Here is a 21727-nt window from a genome sequence, read left to right as displayed (position 1 = left end):
AAAAAAGATTTTCTCATCAGACTGAATGCATTTTTATTGAAAACACAATGCTGTAGACCATCTGCTGTGGTCAATCAGAGTGTGACTGTGTTGGCAGCTCTGACTGGGTTAGCAGTGTTTGCTCGGGGAGACAAGCAGGTGCTTCTGAACTCAAAATACATCTGCTAAAACAAGGATGCAAATCTTTAGACCTTGTACATTCAGAACCTCATGATGACATAGCATACAACTTTGAACAAGTCAAATCACCTCGGTCCCCTGTTATTCGTCCACCCTGTGCATGTTTCAAAGACCAGTAGACCTTAATGATGTTGCCATTATGAAGCCAAATCCCTGAGGACGTTAGAGAGAAGATCTGCTATGACGTCATGAGTTCAAACCTCTGAAGGCACAGAGGTGAACACTCATTATTGCTACGTTGCCAAATGCAACAACACAAATTAGATTTTCTTCGCAGACCTCTAATTAATCTGTTACAGTTTGTAGTCACTTAAATGCTTAAAGAGGCATTTGCATGAACAGTTTTTATTCAAAAGAGATTTCTTGGCTGTTCAATCGTCAGAATTTTTGAGGATATTTCTCCAAAGCAAACAGGATGATTCATTGTTGGAAAGTCTTTTTTGTTTTTGCATGGGCATGGGTTACCACACCCTGTCACTGGGCACACTGTTTAAGGATGGATGGATGGACATATGATTATAGTATGAGCTTCGACTGTTAGTGGGGACATTGTGTCCTGTCTGTCATCAGTCTTTTAACTACATACTGACTAAAAGACAGAGAAGAACCTAAATACATTCATGTGTAATCTCTTGAAAACTGCTCAGTATGTAAAAATACAAACGCTCACAAAGAAGACTTACAAATTAAGTGATTAATAAACACCCAGTGGTCACACAAATGCTTAAATTACACTAACAATGCCGATGTGCTGTCATTCAACACTATGCTTCTAAAACATTTATAGCAGAGCATTCCCCTTCGTTTCACTTCATAAAAGGAAAAAGTTAGATATTGCACAAACATGGAAATAATTTCATGGAAATACACAATGTCAACAAGCAATATTAGGGAAGCAAAGAGAACAAGACAAGGTTGTTTTGGTGTTACAGAATGCATCGTTAAGTTGTCAACCTGTTAGTAGATGTTCATCCTGCTGAGAGGATATTTACCGAAAAATATCCACATCCAGACAGGGCAGAGTGGGTTTCTCCCAACATGAAACTCTCAAATGTATCAGTCTGTGGATCAAAAACCACCATCACAGTGGATCTGTTTTCTTTCAGTATGTCTAAGAACACTTTATTACAGTTTGCCCTAACACGTTTATAATGTTAGCAATTAATAGAAAAAACAGTGGCCCTGTTAGATTGGGTTTCTGAGGATGAAAAATGACATTTGCATCAAGTAGAAACTGAGGTAGATTGAATTAGGAGACAAATGATTAAAACAAGGTGGTACACAGGTGAGTCTACAGAGGAAATATTACGGGATTTTTTTGCTTCTTGATAACATACAGTAGACAAGAAATGGAATCAGCCTTCAGTCTCGTCTGTTAAAAGATGATACATTTCATTGCTTTACTTTACAAGCCAGCTTCTGTGTAGATTTTCCAAATTTGAAAAGCAATCCCAAAAGTAACCAAAGTGGCAATTAAGATTTGGATTCCACTAGCTGCTATAATGGCCTGGTTAAAATTTCTCCCTTATTTTAATTTAAAAGACAATTTTATTTATTATTAATGACATTAAAAGCTCCCACTATCCAAATCCAACCACTGTAGATGGACCACGAATGCAGACCTAACACAAACTGAGTGTCATCATACTAAGTGCTAACAAAGACATGCATGTTCATGCTTACAGACAAACTTCAACTATAACATCAGAACTGTTGTTTCAAGTGATTCACAGATTAACCTGATTTGTTCTCGTCAGGGCATTGCAGTGCTTTTAAGTTAAAAATGCTGTCTACCAGAGAACTGCTACATGATCATGATAACTTTCACCTTCGACCGGTCTCCACATGAGGAGCCAGTCTAAAGCAGTACATCAGGTTTCATGCTAGAGGGCAGCACAGCGTTTCTAACAAGCTTTCAGTGGTCTGTGTTTTTGCCAAGTCATCACAGATAGTGAAGCAGTGATGGCGAGAGGCTGAAATGTTCTGGCAGTAAAAAAAAAAAAAAACGGAATGGTTTTTGCTTTGTGATCAGTAGAGATTATGACAGACGTATGCATTTGACAAAAGCTAAAATTGAAATGAACTTTGAAAACAAATAAAATAACACATATACACACTTTCACTACATTAATAAAATCAAATGAAAAGACTAAAACTCGTTTGGAAACCGTCTTTTTTTTTCTTCTCTGAGCCACTTAGGCAAAGTGATTCCCCTCTGGGCTGATTAAAATGACGATGGCTTGTGCTTCAAAGAACTTTGCAGATGTTTTCCGTATGGTGTAGGGATGCAAGATAAGGCAACCGTTGAGCTCTGGGAGGAGGCGAGCGTGTTTCCCTGCGTGCAGTGGGGTCGGGCCAGGAGGGCCCGGTCCTGCCTCAGTGGGCTTTGCCGTTGCCGTTCATGTGGCTCGTGTTTGACACCTCAGTGTTGTAGAGACAGTCCAGGAAACCTCGGGAGATCTCTGTGACCATGGATCTGTCTGGGATAGACTGGGCCATGCCGTAGATCGCTCCCTGAAACAGCAGGAAGACACAAGTGAGTTCATAAGCACACATGAGTAAAAGAAAAAAGAAAAAAAGAAACTGCTTTTACACCAGCAATTATCAGTTTCTGGTTTCAAGAGCATTTCAGGAAATACTTGACTGTTTACTTTTCTTAAAAAGCTTCCTCAACTACTTGCACTTCCTTTGTTTCCTACATCTCCCAACATACCTTTTAACAACCCCAAAGAAAACACTTCCTCTAATCTGTATATACTATAGATGGTATATATTTTCAATGTCTGACACAATGAAATTCCTCATCGGATGAACTCCACAGGAAAAAATAGTTAATATTCATGGGCTTGACTCCTGATGTTCTTGTCTTTATTAGATTATTATACTCCTAAGTTTGAAACTGCAGTTGCCATAATGCTTCGGGTGATGCAAATATGAGGTGTCATATAACAATGAAATTAGTAAGGTTGAGCTTATAACTTGACACCCTTTTTTTATCTTTATCTGGTTACATTTTACAATTACCACCATTAAAAGTATGCAGAATTAACATGTAGGAGCAAATGTATGTGTAAATGTATATATATAGAGAGAGATTTTATCTGATATAACTTTATATTATTTTATTTACTTTTCTAAACATGTAAAACCAAAAACAAAAAGAGGAGCACTGATGTAATGCTGGTTTAAAACAGTTTCAGTCACATCAAAAGTATATTACTATAACTTTTTGTAACCAACAGAACATAACTGTGTCATATGTCATATGCAAAATAAAAAACTAAATAATTAATTAAATAAATAAATAAGTGTTTGCAGTGTATCCATGATGTACAGACAACTATTTCTGGATTACTTTGAAAATGTTGAAACCTACCTTCTCAAGCAAATTCATTTTTTTCTATTATTTCCAAGCATTTAATGGATATTTACTCCAGATGAACATGTATTTCATAACCCTGTGTTCAGAGCTGACTGACTGACGTTTCAGAGAAAGAATAAGATTTTTGAGATAACTAGCAATCAGGTGCACACGATACCTTAATTTTCTCTGAGCTGGGTGTTTGTCAAATCAATAGTGTACTAGAAAATAGTTAAATGCACAAAGACATTTAAAAAAAACTCTAAATGTCTCAACTAATTTAGTTTTTGTATTAGCAGTACTTTTATATTTTACTGTAATCTCATGTTTTTTTCCCAGTAGGGTTGTGCATGTATGGCCTTTGTTCTCATTTCTGTTATTCTACTGAAGGTGACGCTTCACTCACAGGTGTGCTCCTAACAAACCGGACTGGCACAGAGGGGGTTTGTGCGTGCTAGATGGAGTTTATTCTTGATTTAAAACTGACACACCAAACAGCAAGTGCAGTTTGTGTCAATGACAGCTTGTGCAGAAGAACAACAAAGTGCCACGTGTACCTACTGCAGTATACAAAATAGAGACTGGAAAAACATATTTCACTTTAATTGTAATCTTGCACTTGGCTTAATGATAGATGGAAATACACTATCGGGTTTCTCTCCTTTGAGTTGTCAGGTTTCCTCTTTCAGTCCAAAGATATGTAGGTCAGTTGGAATGGAAACTGTACTGTTTATTGAATTTATTGATGATTGTCAGTGTGGCAATGTGTTACTGCAAAATGTAACAAGACTCAACATGATAAGAAACCTGCTCTTGAATGAATGAATTCAAGAGCAATGTACTAATTAAATATTGTGCTGTATATTTAGTGTATGAATGCGAATTGAACAAGTCTGTGTAACTAGAGCCAGCTCACCATCCCTGTGGTTTTCTCTTTGGGGTTCTCGAGGATGATGGTGACCTGCTCTTTGACATCACGGACAAACCGATCGGCGACGCCTGGCTGTGTGTGCAGAACTGTGCAACAAATGTGAATGCTGTAAGAGAGAAGATCAACAGTTGTTACATTACTGATTATTTATCATCATTATGACATTTCTTAAACTGATTTTTAAAAATTGATGTACCTGGATGGGAACTGCAGTGTGTTCAGATTCCAGCCCTTTGACGTCAGCGCGTTAGACAGACGGAAAATATCAAAAACATCTGAGCCCATTGCCACCACTGACACCTCCGGGTCCCCAAACACAAACACACCTTTTATCTTGCTGATTCTGTTGGTAAAAAAAAAATGTACATGTTGGAGGTGATAATTAAATTATGCACGTGAATCAAATCTCAAGCGCTCTTGTCTGTAAGTGTCAAAAAGCATAAGTGTCTTACTCTTTTTTGATTTTGCGTGCTGTGCTGATGATTTTCTTGGTGGCGTCTATGTATCCGTTCTCTCCCATGTGCATCATGGTCGCCCAGCAGGCGGCGATGATTCCTCCGGGCCTGGAGCCTGCTATAGAGGGCGAGGCGTAGATTCCCCCCTGCCAGTCTGGAGCCACAAAGTACTGGTAGTGACGGTACATTTTATCACTGTAGAGGATCACTGAGGAACCTTTGGGGGCGTAACCGTACTGGAGAAGAATGCAGTGACACACACACACAATGCAGTATTAGAATAACTATAAAAATATGGCCTGGAGCCAGTTAAGACTGCACACTTGACGCTTCCTTCTGCCTGTTGACATGGTTAGCAGGTGTAGTTCAGGAAGATTATTGCTCACAAGATCCAAGGATTATCTTAAGTAATCGGATCATGGAAAAAAAAAATTGCTGTTGAGTTTTCAAGTTTTTGGGGTTTTTTTTTTTAGGCGCTTTGAGCACAAGAAGCCGAGTGCCATCTAGTTCAATTATTTTGAAGAGAAGGCAGACGTCTCTACGGCTGACATCTCCAACACCCAAAAACTCACACCAGAAGAATCTAGATTGATAAATAACACGTCAGCTAAGAAAAAAAAATGTATTTTTGATTTTGGGATGGACTGTCCCTTTAAATTCCATTGCAATTCCTTCAAAGTGTCTATTTTCTGAATTTATTAGATATTGTATTTTTTTAAACCTTGTGTATGTGTTGAATTCAGTTTGGAAAAGAACAGTCAAGAAGTTTGTATGTAAGTTAAAAAGAAGCATGCAACAACCACTCCTTACCTTGTGGGTGTCTGCAGAGATGCTGGTAACACCCTTTACCCTGAAGTCGAATGGGGCGAGTGGGTAACCAGCCTTGGCCATGAAGACAATGAGAAAACCTCCCAGACAGGCATCCACATGCAGTGGGAGGTTGTAGCGCACAGCCAGCTGGAACACACCGAGGAAAGTGTCAGAGGTTTGACTTTCTTGTTTTCATTTCTGAACCTTTTTAGGGGAAAAATGTTTCACTTCTGACCTTGGCTACTTCCTCAATGGGATCCATGACTCCATGAGGAAACTGAGGCGCCGAGCACACAAGCATGGCGGTGTTCTTGTTGATGGCTCTCTTCATAGCCTTGAAAAAGGAGAAACAATACGGGAATTACTAATGTCTAACAATAGCAGTTGATTAACACATGCTCTCTGTCTTCTGTACCCTCACCTTCACGTCTACTTTCATGGTTTTCTTGTCGAGAGGAATGTGAACAAGCTTCATCCCAAAGTAATGTGCTGCTTTGTCAAAGGCTGCATGGACGCTCACAGGTGCAAGACTGCACAAAGCAGAAATACACAAAAATTATATATGAAACTTCAGAGTGAAACACAATCAGGAAAAAGACGAGGTTAAAAAGTTAAAAATCCTGAAGGTTTTCATTTGAATAAATGCCTATTAAGTCTCTATCTATTGCCAAATGAGGAAGCACAATAGTATGTGCCTATGGGCACATGCTTACGCACGCACACGCACACGCACACGCATGCACGCACACACACACACACACACACACACACACACACACACACACACACACACACACACACACACACACACACACCGCATACACTAACATCAAATCAACATTCTTGACCCTTGTGGAAATTTTGTTAACTGACCTGTTTTTTTAACTGTTCTTATTTCATCTCGTTGTTGTCATGTTGGGGTTTATTAGTTTTGTCAGTGTTCTGTCTTTTGTCTTGCAATAAAAAAGGAAAAACAATAGTGACTGACCTTATGGCCCACTGATTAAATTCTGCAATATCTGCATATATTTGCAGTATTGTGATCTAGATGTCTGAAAAAATGCTGTATTAAGTTACTGCTTATACAAAGTAAACATTTCCTACAGCTGCAGCTTCACATTTACTAGAAGGGGAATTTGTTTTTCAGTTACCACTGTTGTTCAGCAAAAATGCGTCTACAAAACAAGACAATGGTAATCTTCTGCATTTTTTTGACAGCTGATCAGTTTGAAATTTTACAGGGAGCAGTTAAAGAAAGAGGAGCAGCCACAGTGAGCTATTACACGAAGAGCTGCAGGCGACAAGCTGCAGAACTCCAACTTAGCGAGGTAAACAGCTGTCACTTTTACTGCGCTCTGCTTTCCACAGAAATCTGATCACACATGGAAAACTGGCCGATTATTTCCTGACTTCTTCAATTAAATAACAACAGTTTGTTTTGTGCCTCCAGAACTGTGTGACCTGTAGCATTAAACCACATTTGCTCATCTGAGATAACCACTTAAAATGTCTTGGATTATTTTTGTATTCATTTTGACCATGATGAAGTGCAGTACTGAGAAAACCCAATGAAGCCATGGACGAAACGTATTGTTGGTACCGTTTCAAATGAAGACTAATTAAAAGTATTTCAGCCTTCTTGTGTGAGGTGAATCTACTTATTTACTATCAATCTGATTTTTTTTGCTGTTACCTGCACCAGGTTATAAGGACTGTTATTGCTGTGCATGGGGGACATGCTTTTTGAAACAATACTGCCATAACAAGTTATTCAAGCTTAACAAGCACATGAAATGAGAGATGTTTTTATTTTGGTGTTAAAAATGGAGGAAGTAAGCAAAATGAATACAACATTACATCACTAATCTAAGGCATCAATGTCCGAGTGGACCCTGAATTTTGGCTTCTGGGTAACTTCACAAATTTAAACCTTAGTTTTGGCACAGCAGCTGAGTTTGCAGAAATCTTAATTACGGACTAAAAATGTGTAAAACTAAAATGGAAATCAGAAGACCCTGTACTTGTCTGAATGTATGTAGATTGTGAAAAATTAAAAGTCCGATACCAACACATCAACACACACAGCGGGACAAGATTTTGTTTTCAAAAGTGTACTGGTTTCTGTTTGTAGTCCGATAACATTTGAGTGGCATGTAAACAGTCTGCGTGGAACTTTTCAGCTATCATCTGATGACGATTAAGCTTTTCAAGAGCTGGTTTTTTTTTTTTAATTATTCTGTATTCATATGCCGTTATCTGTTTAAAGAGAAAACTACCAGCCCATTGCCCTCACAGGCTTTATAGCTGTTAGCCGATGGGTTTCAAGATTGTACTAAAATCTGAAGAAGGCAAAGGGATTTAAGACAAAAAGAAATCCTCAAAATTCCTCATTAACCATGTCTAATGAAGCTCCACTTACATTTCCGGGTGTTTGACACCACGTTCATGCGCCATGTCTCGGTACGCCTTACAGGCCATCAGTATGCTCTCAGTTCCTCCTGAAGTAACCTGGACACAAAGATAGAGATTTGCTCAAAGGCTTAGCATCCATCCATCCTTAGCTTAAACAATTTGTGAGCATATGTTCGTAATAAACTTACTGTGCCGCAGGCATTCGGCCCACCGTGGAAAAGTGTGCAAGACATTCTGACAACCTCTGCCTCCATCTTTCTTACGCCAGGAAAGATGTCTGGGTGAAGTGGGTTACTCCAAGCAAAATCTCCATATACCTACAAACAAGACAAAGAAGCAAAGATAAAGGCCAAATATTTACTGTGACGCACAAAGCAGGGTGGCAGTAATCTCTTTGAAAGGTATGACAAAGAGATGTTTGTCAGAAAATACAAAAAATAAACAAAAAGTAACTCAGTCCTGCTCACTGTAGCCAACACAGAAATGTATTCAAGTTCAACCTTGACTATTCATGCTTGGAATACCAAAGTCCAGAGAAAGATTCATACCTTCACCAGGAGATTGGTGAGCGATTCGTCTCCCCAGTACACGGCCCCTGAAACACATCCTTTCTCCCACGGCACCTCATCTGTGACGACACAAGACATTTCTTTTCAAAATGTAAAGACGCAACAGGTTTTCTTTTCACTAGTAATGACTGGAAAGTCAGCTGTACAGATAATGAAGCTGAGGAATGAATGACGACTTACTCAGAGTCTCGTACTCTCTGATTTTTTCCAGCACCTGGCTCTGGGAGAGGCCTTTGGAGGGCAGCTGTTTGGTGTAGCTCATCCCCTCCTTCAGAGTAAACAGACTGGCAGACATGTCGTCCAGAGCCTTGTTGAGCTGGCTCTGAATCTGTCATTAAGAGACAACACAGTTACTTTACAGACATCCACTGTCTGTGGACGCAGTGAAAACAGCAGTAAAGCAAAGCATGTTATTACAGCTTTGGTCAATGCTTGATTCTGATTGGTCAAATATGGCATTTTACAGTGTGTTATTTCTGTACAGCAGACTGTTGCTCTAAACACAGTTCTGATCATTGAGTCTGACGGGAGCAATAAAATCATTTTTAAATGAATGAAATGGTTTTTAAATCTATATTTTTTGTCTAAATTCTTAAAGACAAAGAAAATAAGATTAATCTGTTGTTTTTAGTAAGTACCCATGTATTAAGCGGGATAATGTACAGCCATAGCCAGTATAAAATAACTGACATCGCTCCAGTGATGTCACCTATTGGTTTGTGGACTTTTAAGCCTTGAGTTTGATATTTTCATTGACACCATCTTGAATTTTTGGAACCAAAAGTGACCACATTTAAAGAGGGTGGAGCTTACCCTAAGCTAGCTGCTAGCTTAGTTAGCACAGTGCATTTATAGCATAGATGCACCATGCTAACTACATAACGGATGGAAAGATGGCACCTATTTGTGCTATGGAGCTGCTCAACTGAAGCATATGCCAAAAAAAGGTTTTCTTGCTTCAGAGTTTACTCATCAGGTATGCAGCCCACAAATACACGCAACAGTGTTTCTCCCGCTGGCTCCACCTCCAAGTTTGGCTTCAAGACTTTAAATTGTGATGATGTCATGGATTTTTAATTTTTAATCACTTTTCTCAGCTTGAGGAAATTTTTACAGATTTACCTTCATGGCTCAAACATTCATCACAGAAAGAGTCATAACTGACCTGATTTGAAGTTTGAGTCTTTTACAATGGTGGGCTATGGGGAAGAACTTTCTGGGCTGAAGGTTTTTCTTTTTTTTTTTTTTTTTGCTGCTGTACCATGAGTGGCCACAGGGAAAAATTGGAGGCAAGGCTGAGCGGCTTTCTTGGGACCCAGTTTACAGCAATAGTTAACTATAATGATGTTAACGCTAATTTTTGGATAGCAAAAACAGGCTTAAAACTATTAAAACTAAAAGTATTTTCCAAAAAAACATCCAACTCATTAGAGGGTCTTTTAGTGGCACTGAATATGATTTTTTTGGGTGACCAAAACGTTAGTTAACTTTCATGAACTGAAAACACAATTAAATGACAAAAACAACTACGGCTACACCTATACTCTGAATCTGATGTTACACAATGGTTACGGTACCTTGCCAACTTTGTCGCCATGGTAGCAGCTTAACAATGGACAAGTGGCCAATCTATTTATAATGAGTGCCTTAGTCTTAATAACATTTAAACAGGTGAGTTCTATTAAAATTAATCTAGACCGTAAACATGTTTATTTCTGCATTAAGTTGGACTTTTTATTATGGAGGTTTATAGAGACTGGCTTGCTCTTGAGTGATTCAAGACATGCATCACCACTTTAGGGTTCATTTCGAAATGATGACCTGCATATCATCTCGACTTCTTCCCTAAAATAAGCGAATGTGAAGCAACTTTGTATCTGACTGAACGTGACAACATGTCCACTGTTTTATCTAAATTTCAAGATAAACCCTGACAGTGAGCTCTCAACTGGTGACATAATGACCAGAGGTAACCGAATGTTATCACCAGTGCGTGATGTTAAGTGTGCCAAAGGTCTGACCCCCCTCCTTCCCCCCCTGCACGCTCTACTCAGTCATCCAAGAATGACTCATAAGAGCTTAGACGCCAGAGTCAGTGCACATCTGCTTGGAAAAGAAGGAACACATTCACCACTGATACTTACTGTTGCGCCAACAAAGGGTATTTTCCTGATGAGTCGAAAGCACTGCTTCTTGATTCGGGACCGGAGACCTATTAGCCAAAAACACAAGGCAGCAGCTGTGGTGAGAGGCTGGCACACAATCAGCCACAAACATTAAACAGCTGACTATGACCTATAATCACGCGTCAAGACAAGACGTGCTCTGTGAAAATGGGAACCATATTCGCAAAGCATTTAACTCTGACCCTGAAAGCACTGAAGACGTGCAGTTTCCTTCAAGAAGCCTCAATCTGACCAACTTTCACTCTCTGGTAGATGCAGTAAGACGGGTGGAGCTATCCTTGTTGCTGAGGAATTCAACCACTGATTGAGTGATAGCAGATCTAGAAAGTCTTGTTGATTTAAAGGTATTCACTGAGTCAAACATACTATAAAAACTAGCAGTGTGCTAGAAGATATTAACTGCAGAGATAAACTTTAATTGCTTGGACCACATTTCGAGATACAATCCAGTAGATTATTAGCTAATCTGACGTTAACAGTTCACAGAATGGCTGCAATTACAGTGTGTCAGCCAAACTCACATACAGTTAAACTGTCCAAGCATGAGCAGGAACTTGAAAAGCTTTGTGAAAATGGCCTCAACAGTTTTAAGTTGTTAGCTCTTTTCATGTCTCATCACGTCTGAATAAGTCCCCCCCTGCTGTACACCCACAAATCACGTGTGAAAGATTACTTTCTTGCTGGAAGAGGAAGCCTTTGATCCAGACCGCTCCCAGTGTGGTGATGACTGTCGCTCCGATGATCTGCCACGGCTCCAGGTCCGCACAGCGCAAGTTGACCTGCTGCCGGCCCTGCTCCAGGTACAGCAGGACCATCTCCTTATACACCTCCAAGGCACTCTGGACACAAAGACACAATACTTCCGTTACAAATCTTTAAGAAAATATTTTTCATCTTTACTGCAATATCAGCTTGTCTGATCAACTGTAAAAGACTGCTCTCCCATGTTTTTAGTTAGCTGAAAAAGCTGCATATCAGCAGAAAAGTTCAATGTGCTGTTTGATTAATTGTAGAATGTTATATACAATTTCCTTTTAATTTTTTAAAAATCAATCAGCAAAACTGGAAAGATGCGCTACTGGTGATAGAATTTATCATAGCATGTACGTCATTGTCTAGCCAACAATGCTGTGTTTCTAATATGCAGCTGGCCTACTTAGACAAGTCTTGCTTGGTTTAAATACTTATGGCTAGCAGAATAGTGAAAAGATAGGAAATAAGTGTCTTTCTGGCTATGCTTTTATAATTAGAAGAAGTCGTCTAAAGATAAGTTTTTTTTTTGGTAAAACTCCAAAATGGGCCATTTTGCCATTAGCTGCCTGTTTCAGTGACCACTGCCGGTGCAGGCTGTGCACTACACCACCTCAACACAGCATCTCTGCATCAGTTTAATATAAAGAGGTGCGTCTATCATTTTGACAGTATTAAAAATCATACCTTATACCTTATGATATATCATAATACCTTGATACCACCCAAGCCTACACTCTGGCATCTGATAAAATACTGTAAAATGAAGTTTTGATGTGAAATATGTTTTTAATTCAGTCAGCGTGATTGCGTGGCATCTCTGGCAGTGCCCTGTTGCCAGTTGAAAAACTACAGTAAAAGTATGTTTGATAAACAGTCAACTATAATTGGTCAAAGTAGGTGTAAGCAATATATCAATATTATACTGACATCATGACATTTAACTAGACGTCATCCTAGATTTTGGATATCGTAACATCACAAGTCTTCTCCTGGTTTTCAAGGCCGAATTACAGTTAAGCCATGTATATTTACAACTTAACATACTATTTTAGCTCTTCTGTTATTTTTACCTCACCAACTTTGTCATTACATCCACATTAATGATGATTATTTTGAAAAAAATCTCATTGTGTAAATATTCTGTAGAAAGACCAACATTCAACTTTACAATATCGTTGCATTATCGATATCAAGGTAATATCATTAATGTGACAATATTATAGGTTTTGGGGGTTCAGGAAAGTTCAGAAAATGAAATCACATTACTGTAATAAGATATCTCATATCACGACAACAATGTAATATTGAAATATTGCCTAACCCTACCATAAAACAGAAAAATACTCCAACAACTCATTTTACGAAAGAATAACGATACAACTAGTTATTTTCAAAGGCAAGCAACTCATTTTTTGAAGAATCTTCCCTCAGCACTGGATCACAGTTTCACATACAAGTTAAAGATGTCCACAACACCAAAGGAAATATAATTCAATAACAAAACTCACTCGTACTGAGACAATTAAATGGAAAATGTTGAAAATCCAAGTATGATTACTATGAATATATATATTTATGCCAGTACCACAAATCCCAAATCTAAGTACTTACATCAGAAGACATTGTCAGAGCTACAGAGTTCAGCTCCCCCTTCACACTAACACTGTCAGCAGTCGTGTCTTCGTTCTCCAGGTGAGAGTGAGAGAACGCTCTCAGCTGCCTGCACGACTATCAGCAGACTCCTCCCTGCAATCAAAACCGGCACCAACACATCCAGCCAGCGGAGGGGATGTTTTGCAATCAATCCCAATCAGACAAGAAGACAGGAAGTTCGTCTCAAAACAGACAGAAGTATAAAATGATGATGCACATTTATTTCCAAGCATGATCACCAATAAATGCTCAAATGTTTGTTATAGATCTGAATGCAGCCTGAGAAGATCAAAGTGAGCCTAAATCGCAGCAATATCACAGCTACCGACATGTGAATGTTATTTCATAAGTGCAGCAAAATTATCTTTCCATTATCTCCCTCCCTGCTGGTGTTTTTATGACACAACTGTTTGATAACGCGGACCCTTGTTTCTTCACCTCAGCCACAATCAGATGGAGGAAAGCTTAAGGTTCAAAAGACAATATCTTAAGTAATCCCAGTCTGCTCCGCCTGATATAAACACCCCATAATAGTTCCCTTGTGCAAGTGAAACACTACGTTCATTGTGCAACTCAAAGCACCATCCGCTTACAGTGAAAAATTCATACATAAAAGAGTTTTAATGATGAGAACATCAGGTTGTTTGCAGTGACTGAACTTCAGTGGAGGGCTGTCAGTGAGCCGCAGGAGTCCGCCCCCCTGCCCACAATGCAGCTGCCATACCTGCCTGTTTGGATAACATGTTCTGATACAGGTTTGGCCAGATCAGCTGCATAGAGCCAGGTGGAAAGCAGCGGAAAATAAGCCATTACCATGTGCTGACTGGGAGGCTTGACTTGAGTTTTCGTGACAGGGATCATGTTTGTGCGTAAAGGCAGAGTTTGCAGGTGTAAAGCCAATCAGTGATCATGCAACTGTCATAAAGAACAGATTAAACTCTGTTATCGATGAGTGGTGCAAAAGGCAAGTCCCTTTAGATACAGGCTTCTATCTGTTATCCAACACTTTTCTGTCTGTGTTTCTCCGTCAGGTACGCCCAAACCATTCAATTGCTATCTTTGTCAGAGGGAAACTTACACAGAGTCCACACAAAGACACTTGTCCCAGCATTGTCCGATTCATTGTTGAGGAGTGGACGCCCATTCCTTTGCTCCCCCTCATACAACATTTGACTATTCTGTAAGGAGAGCTTTTGTTGTCTCAAAGGGGAGGTCATGTTCTCATGGAAATGTACTGGGTGTGAGGTTGCAGCTCCTGGATACATCAAGGGACTGCGAGCACAACATCACAACAGCTTTTACACAAAGAGAGATGTAGAAATCACTCATGAGGGAATATTTACAGCTGGGTTTTTTTTAACTTCATACAGAGCCTCAGGGCTGTTGTGACAGGCACTGAAATTTGAAGCTTCATCATAATTAAGCTTTTTGAGTTACTTCTTCTTTCTCTTCCTTGAATTGAACAGGGGGAGACCCTGTGACAGACAGTTTGGAGATAAATTTTGCACTGACAGCAGATGTGTGTCAGACGAGCTGCCCTCTAGTGCTGACTCTTCAGTCTAATACCCACCATCAACAAAACTTGATTCTGCTCCTTTAAGGAAAAAGCCACAAATCTCAACAGCTCTCTGGTGGCAGTACTAAGAGTAGTGCTTTGTTTAAACTTCCTGCAGGTTTAACATGAACAGGATCTCTAATTTTAAACACTGGCTGCTGCAATAAACAATAGGAAGCAGCTGTAAACCTTAATGCCAGGCACCTTATCCAAAAAATACAACAGAAATAAATCTGATTTTGACTTAATGAAAGCAAAACATGAAGACATGTCTAAACAGCATCGCTGTGCTCTCTTTTATTGTCCTATTATAGGTGTGTGAAAACATACTGTGGCTCATTTTATGTAAAATGTCTCATTTCTGGAACCAAAGTATCAGAGGTGTTTCCTCAAAAACAGCTTTACATCTGTAAGGCCAGGCTCTCATATCAAAGGTCACAGTTAAACACGGTGTTTGTGGACTTGGAGCATCCCTGAGAGCAAAACAAGTCGGGTCATTAGCTCACTTCACTATTGATAAACAAGTCTTCGCCTCTTCAAGCGTCTTGTAGCAGCACTGCCGCCGTCCTGCGAAGAAAACAGACTAAAAGTGAAGCGACACCTACCCAGTAATCCATGTTGTCGAGGCAAACTCTCACCCGAAGTCCTCTTTTTGTGTCTGCTACTCAGGAAAGTCACCTCCAGCAGCCTGCTTTGAGTCTTCGGCTCTCATCTACATGCTACTATCAAACACAGCAGCAAGCTAACCCCGATTCAGGAAGTAAGCAGCACGCTCATAAAGCTGCGCGCGGGCTTAGCGTTTAGATCTAACAACTCTGTGGCCGAATCTGATAACGTGAAAGTGCTGTATACGCATGGCGCCGCATGGTTTGTAGATCTACCATTACAGAAACAAGCGCAGCACGTTTTGATGCTCACAAGTGGATGAGTTAGCAAAGAGCTTATGCTGCGTTCAAATGTTCGTCGCAAACTCCCAAGTACAGCCATGTCAGTGCATTCATGAAAATATGAATAAAATACGTACAACATAAGGATCATAGCCAGAAATTTATATACTGAGGCACTGAGTCAACCCGCTGGCCTCAAAAAATTAAGTCAAAAATGTAGTAATTATAATAATCTCCATAATAATAATAAAATAAAATTTAAAAAAATAAATGAATAGTATTTAATGCACTTAATTTATGTGTTCATAACAGCTTCTCTATGTTGTCTGTATTTTATTTTTTAATTTATTTATTTGTTACTTATTTATTTATTGCCCAACAACAGTTTGAAATGCTTTACACTATCTGAAAATCTAAAATTAACAATGTTTGGAGATTCGTAGTTTTTCTTTTAAGACTCTGGACACCACCACAAATAAACTCTGTAATATATTCTTTCATTCTGTACTTACTTATTGGCCTTAAAGTAGTCAAAATTGAAATTTTTGAAATGAGAATATAATATAGGTTTAAATCTCCAAAGTTCTACAAAGAATATTTGGCCTTAAAAGTAGCTTCAACTCTGAGTATAACAACTCATGTGATGGTAGCCTGTAACTGTTAATTCTGATGAATCAAGTGCTATTGAGCAACTCTCAGTGACTCGTGGGTGTACGTATGAACCAAGTGCTGCTGGACTGAACTGACAGCTATGTATCTGCGATGAACTGCATTTGAAAATAATGATTTTGTGACACACTCATATTTACAGCTGTATTGTGTTGTTCACCTTTAGTCTACTTATGGTTTCCATATTTCCAACGTTACGTGAAGGCATCGTTTGGTCTTGTTGTTTTCTTCATATGAGTGAAAACAGCGCCTCAGTGCGGCCGAGCACTGCATCGCAACAACACCTCCAACGACAACCTAATGAGAGCACGTGCTGCAGATACGACTCTTTTCTAGCTGATAGATTCAGCTCTTTAAAGGGGAATGTTAGGTATTACTCTGTTAGGCAAATAATCATTAATTACCTATGTTTACATTGTAATTGGTTCACTTGGCCTATTTCTTTGAGAAAAATAAGACGTTTGTATAATCATTTAATTTTCATAAATCACTGAGATATGGGGTCTGACTGTCTGAAATGTCTTGATTTGGCACCTATCAGTTTACTGTAGTAACCGTTGGGCAATGTAGGGTTTTGAATTTGTTTCATTTAGTCAAAAACAACTCAAAAGTAAAAATAAAATTTAGAAAAAAATAAATAGTTGAATTCTACACATCCAAAATATACACAATCTATACCTTTGTCTTGTTTTGTCTACTTTTTGTTGAATTGTAACAAGGTGAGAACTATTAAAAAATACTGTCCCATAACTCTTGGGTAACTGTCCCAATCATCCCAGGGAAAACAGACACACTTTGGACTTCTGTCCTAATTTTCAAATAATTGCTATCAAATGATAGGCCAGAAAACCAACTTTTTTAATTTTTTTATTTTTATTTTTTATAAGTAGCTAAATAAAAACAGTATGGTTGAAAAAATAATAAAAGAGACTTTTTTTTTTGCTTTAAACCTGCAAATAAATGTGAGAAATAGTCAGAATGTCTTCACTTTAAAGTTGAAAGTGATAAGTGTGTGGCTGAGTGTGAGTATGGTGAATGGTATAGTTGCTTCCTAACTTGCTAAAAAGACACTGTCCTTATTGTCCTCCTGTACCAACCGACCCCACTCTCCCCTATATAGGCCTAGTCAACACTGGTTAAATTACCCTTCATAATTAGTGCAGCACTGAGCTCCGTTTGAACACTTAAAAATGACTGAAATTAAAGATTTAATTTGTTAGATATTAATTTCCCCTATAGATGTAAATTAAGGCACAGTATAACTGCTGAAGATGCATCATACTTCAGAGTGGGCTGCTTAATTGTTCTGTTGATTTCACAACATTTTAATCCAGAAACATGGCAACAGTTAAAGGGACCAGAAAAAGTATGCTTGCCAGTCAAATCAATTAATATTTGTCTATTATCGACTTATTCGGTGGCAACTTAAAATACTTAAATACAAGATATTTAATGTTTTTTTACCAAGAATTATCCACAGGGCAGGAAACAGTTTTGGCAGAACTATTGGATTTCACTTGAGACTTTCAAAAACCCTACAAAAAAGAGCTCCCAATAAATGCAATGCAATATATAAATATACATAAATGCAATATATCAATCTTAAATGGCTAAATTATGAAATTATTTTGAGAAATTAATGTAATCTTAATGTCACGAGTCTTGTGAGGATTTAATCCATTTGTAGAAAAATCCACACTCGTTCTTTTTGCCTAGAAAGAGCCACTAATTAATGAACACAGGGTTTAACATCGTAAACAAGCCATCAGGAGAAAGAAGAACACATTCTGCATTAGTTTGTGGGGTAAAAGAGGGCAGCATGCAGCCATAGCCCCATTCGTGCTTCAAATCCTTACAAAAAGACAAACTGTGTCCATAGGACAGCTATTCCACTATAATTGGTGTACACTGTCTTCTAAAGCTGAGGTGAGAGGTACAATGCAATGCCTGTGAAAGGGAACTCCAAAGCACATTAAAAGTGAATTACTTCTTGTGTAAAGTGTGTTCGGGGTCATTCTGGTCACGACGCGCGCACCTCTCCAAAAGCGCACACGTCTCCAAAGGCGCACTCCATACTTTCTAAAAGGCAGTCACATTGTTGAGGGGTTTCACAAGAGGTGTACATATGGCATCCGGGTTGCAATTAAATGTTTTTAAGATGTTTTTTCTTTCTTGAAGAAGTTTCCCTTTTTCTTTTTTCCCCCTCCCTGCAGCTCTTTGCCAGAAAGAAGAAGAGGAGGGGGGCACATTGAATGGCTCCGCTGCTAGTTTGGGATGACAACAATCTGGTCAGCGAGTTGTTGGACTTTGATTGCCCCCCTCAAAACGTCCTTCAAACAAAAAGCTGAAGACGAAAATAAAGCCCCACCTGGTACCTCTGTTTGCTAAAATAATAATAAATAGATTTCGTTTAATAAATAAGCAAAGGAGACTGTAAAGTGAAGTAGTAGAGGAAGTATTAATCAGGAGCATCGGGCAGGTATCACCTGCTCCGGAGCTTGCTTAGTTTATTGTTAAATATTGTTAAATCACTTTTCGTACTAAGTCTGCTTCGATATCTGCTATTTCCACAGCAACTGGCCGCTTATGTTTGCCTACACTTTGCATAACAAGCAGGACACTACAGCACACTGATAAAAAATCAAGGAGAGACACTGACAACTTCAAACCCACACCTGTCCGAGATATCCCAATATGGATTTGGCATCAATGAATATTTGTAAAGTGGTAATATTCAGTTTACTTTAGACTTTTCGTGCCTTTTATAACAGCAAGGCACCATCTCGTATCTCACGGGTGTATTTGTCCAGTTTATTGAAAGCATATGGTTATCAGATTGTTCCCAAAACACATATTTAGACAGAAAGTTAAGGAGAGCTTTTTGTGAGCCTTTGTTGGCAATTGTAAATCATGTTTGAGCTCTGCCACGCTCCCCCTCACCCAATCACCACAGCTGACACGTTTCTGCATGTTGTTGACATATTTTACTAATCTTTAACTCCCTAAAAGTAAAGTTACTTTATAAAAAGCAATGCGCTCTTGAGTTGTGGCGATAATGGACGTGTTTTTGGAGATGTCATAGCGCACACTTTTAGGCTCACATTACAGAAGAAATCGAGCTTTTATTGTTGTGACACACAACAAGACCCTTTGTACTATCAGTTCACACAGTAGGTTTCACCCTCTCAGATGCTCTGTGTTAGGGGGCCCCATGCGTAATTGTCTTTGCCCAACTACTTGAGCTTTGCGCTTTAACGCATAAAGTAAATGTTTGTCCGGATATATGTGGCATTAAAAATGTCATTTTCTTTGGTGTAAATCATATTTTCCGAGTTACCAAAGAGATAAGCTACTCTCTGAAATAATTTAAAGACCAACTTGAAACAGATTAAAGTTCTTCAATGACTACATTACCAGGTCATGTGATATGGGCCCAATCAAAAATACGCAACAGCATATTTCATAATGAACAGATTATTGAAAGATATCCCCGAGATAGTATTGTTTTTACCTCAGTTTTAAGTACTGTGGCGGACTTAAAGTTGATTTTAAAAGCCAGTTTGCCAAGTTACCATAATCACTGTGTAACCTGAACGGCACGTGCCAATATTATGAATGGCAAAATGTGGCATGGCAAGTATCCTTAAAGATAAAAAATCTTAAAACATCTGAAAACGAAAACTCACACATCCTGCAAAGAAATCTCCCTGAAGAGGAATACACAGGTATATATTGAATGTCTCCTACGATTCCAGCATTTGCGCACAAAAATACTACACTCAGCATGACTTTCTTCCTGTCCAGCGTTTCTTTATGAACACAGAGAAAGTATTACTGATGAATAAGAGGTTACTGACTGGCCTTTAGAACTTCCAGTGGAGCTGAACACTTGCCATCTACATTCGTGTACCAGGTCTGCTTGGTTGTGGATAAAGATTTGTTATGCGTAAAAATATAATAGATATATTAAAACATACTATTAGTGCATGTGAGCGCTTTTTCTTTTATGCCCGGAACTCTCTAGCTCTTTCACTCTGAAATCTAAATGGTAAAAATACAGTTCAGCTTGGGATCTCAGAGGTGTGATGATACTACGTTGTTTGTCAGACAAAAGCATGGCCTTATTGAACCCCAATGATAAAGCTCCAAATAGTGTTTTTTTTTTCACCCAGAAGTCGAGCATAGCATGACTGACAGGATGTTATTAGTATATAATGAACATTATATGAACAGATACAATAAGACCCTCAAAGAAGCAGCAGTTGTCCTAAATTCTGCCTATTTTTTAGGAAAAGTCCAGAGAAAGTCAGGTCAAGCGAATGCAGTTTGATCATAAAATGTTTTTAACCTGGCATACATAGGTCTGCTGCACAAGCCACTTTACCAAATGCATGTATTTTACTGAAATTACAAAGAATACATAAACAGATACACCAGTGTGAAGACTAAGGGAGAGAGAGGGGGAGAGGGTGAAGGACGCGCTGCCTGGAAGCTGATTGGCCCCTTGACAGGCGCTGTTGATTCAGGCGCCCACCGCGCAAAAAGATAAGATAAAGGCCATATAAAATAGCAGAGATGCGCATCCATCCCTCACTGTCAGCTGCACATATACGGGGTCTGCTGCCTCCTCCAGCTACAAAAGGATTAACAAGGACAACGGGCTGTCCCTTTACGCAAACATCACCTGTCAGGTAAGTGCAAATAAATGCATCCATGTGAAGTTTGTCAAAATCTGGTATTTGATATTTTGAGACAAAATTGATTCTTTTAATCACTCAACTGAGAGGTAAAAATCCGCACTTGAATAAATCTGATCATTTCAGCAGAGTTGAAGATAATAAACATATTAATGACGTATGGAAAAGATTTTCAGAAAAAAAAAAGATTTTTAGAGGTAAACTTGGTTAAATTACTTTTTTTGGTAATTATTTTCTTATTGCAAAATATGCTGTATAGCTGTGGTTATACATCCGTGTTTTTATACTATAACAATTATTTTTCAATTGCGCAGGATGTCTCCTAAAGTACCGTGCGCCCCCAGTCACCTGCGCGCATCCAGAGACGCAATGACGCACAGCAGGCTTTCTCCAACTGCTCGCAGCCCTTTGAATAAGGGTGGTGATACTTCAGAAAGCTCCTGCGACAAAACATTGATCGAATCCTCCTCAGTGAAATATCTAAAACCCCAAAGCAGATGTGAGCAGTCTGCACAGCGTGGCAGGCGCAGAATGAAGGCAAACGACAGAGAGCGCTCCCGGATGCACAACCTGAACTCCGCTCTGGACGCGCTGAGGAGCATCCTGCCG

General features: G+C 39.0%; 1 protein-coding gene across 2 annotated transcripts; it reads right to left on the bottom strand.

Moving 5' to 3' along the window:
- Window positions 1–8: 8 nt before the first annotated feature.
- Window positions 9–15599, bottom strand: sgpl1 (sphingosine-1-phosphate lyase 1). 2 transcript variants are annotated; one of them, XM_042502131.1, is made up of 14 exons: window positions 15471–15599; window positions 11578–11743; window positions 10863–10930; window positions 8899–9046; window positions 8698–8777; window positions 8338–8466; window positions 8157–8245; window positions 6159–6267; window positions 5973–6071; window positions 5738–5884; window positions 4925–5163; window positions 4669–4815; window positions 4458–4578; window positions 9–2694 (listed from the first exon to the last, which is right to left on the bottom strand). In XM_042502131.1, exons 1-14 carry the CDS (start codon window positions 15480–15482, stop codon window positions 2557–2559), a joined length of 1692 nt encoding a protein of 563 aa, XP_042358065.1. In that variant the 5' UTR covers window positions 15483–15599; the 3' UTR covers window positions 9–2556. The 2 variants fall into 2 exon arrangements, with proteins under 2 accessions (XP_042358065.1, XP_042358066.1); XM_042502132.1 differs by lacking the exon at window positions 15471–15599 and adding an exon at window positions 13269–13355.
- Window positions 15600–21727: the final 6128 nt, after the last annotated feature.

This window comes from Plectropomus leopardus, chromosome 15 (assembly GCF_008729295.1).
Source record: "Plectropomus leopardus isolate mb chromosome 15, YSFRI_Pleo_2.0, whole genome shotgun sequence".
Taxonomy (NCBI): domain Eukaryota; kingdom Metazoa; phylum Chordata; class Actinopteri; order Perciformes; family Serranidae; genus Plectropomus; species Plectropomus leopardus.
This window is presented reverse-complemented; position numbering and strand designations above follow the sequence as displayed.

Coding starts and splice junctions, on each gene's coding strand:
- sgpl1 (XM_042502131.1), bottom strand. Junction 5,885..5,972: donor CCATTGAGGAAGTAGCCAAG/GTCAGAAGTGAA, acceptor GGTGTGTTCCAG/CTGGCTGTGCGCTACAACCT. Junction 5,164..5,737: donor TCTCTGCAGACACCCACAAG/GTAAGGAGTGGT, acceptor ATTCTTCTCCAG/TACGGTTACGCCCCCAAAGG.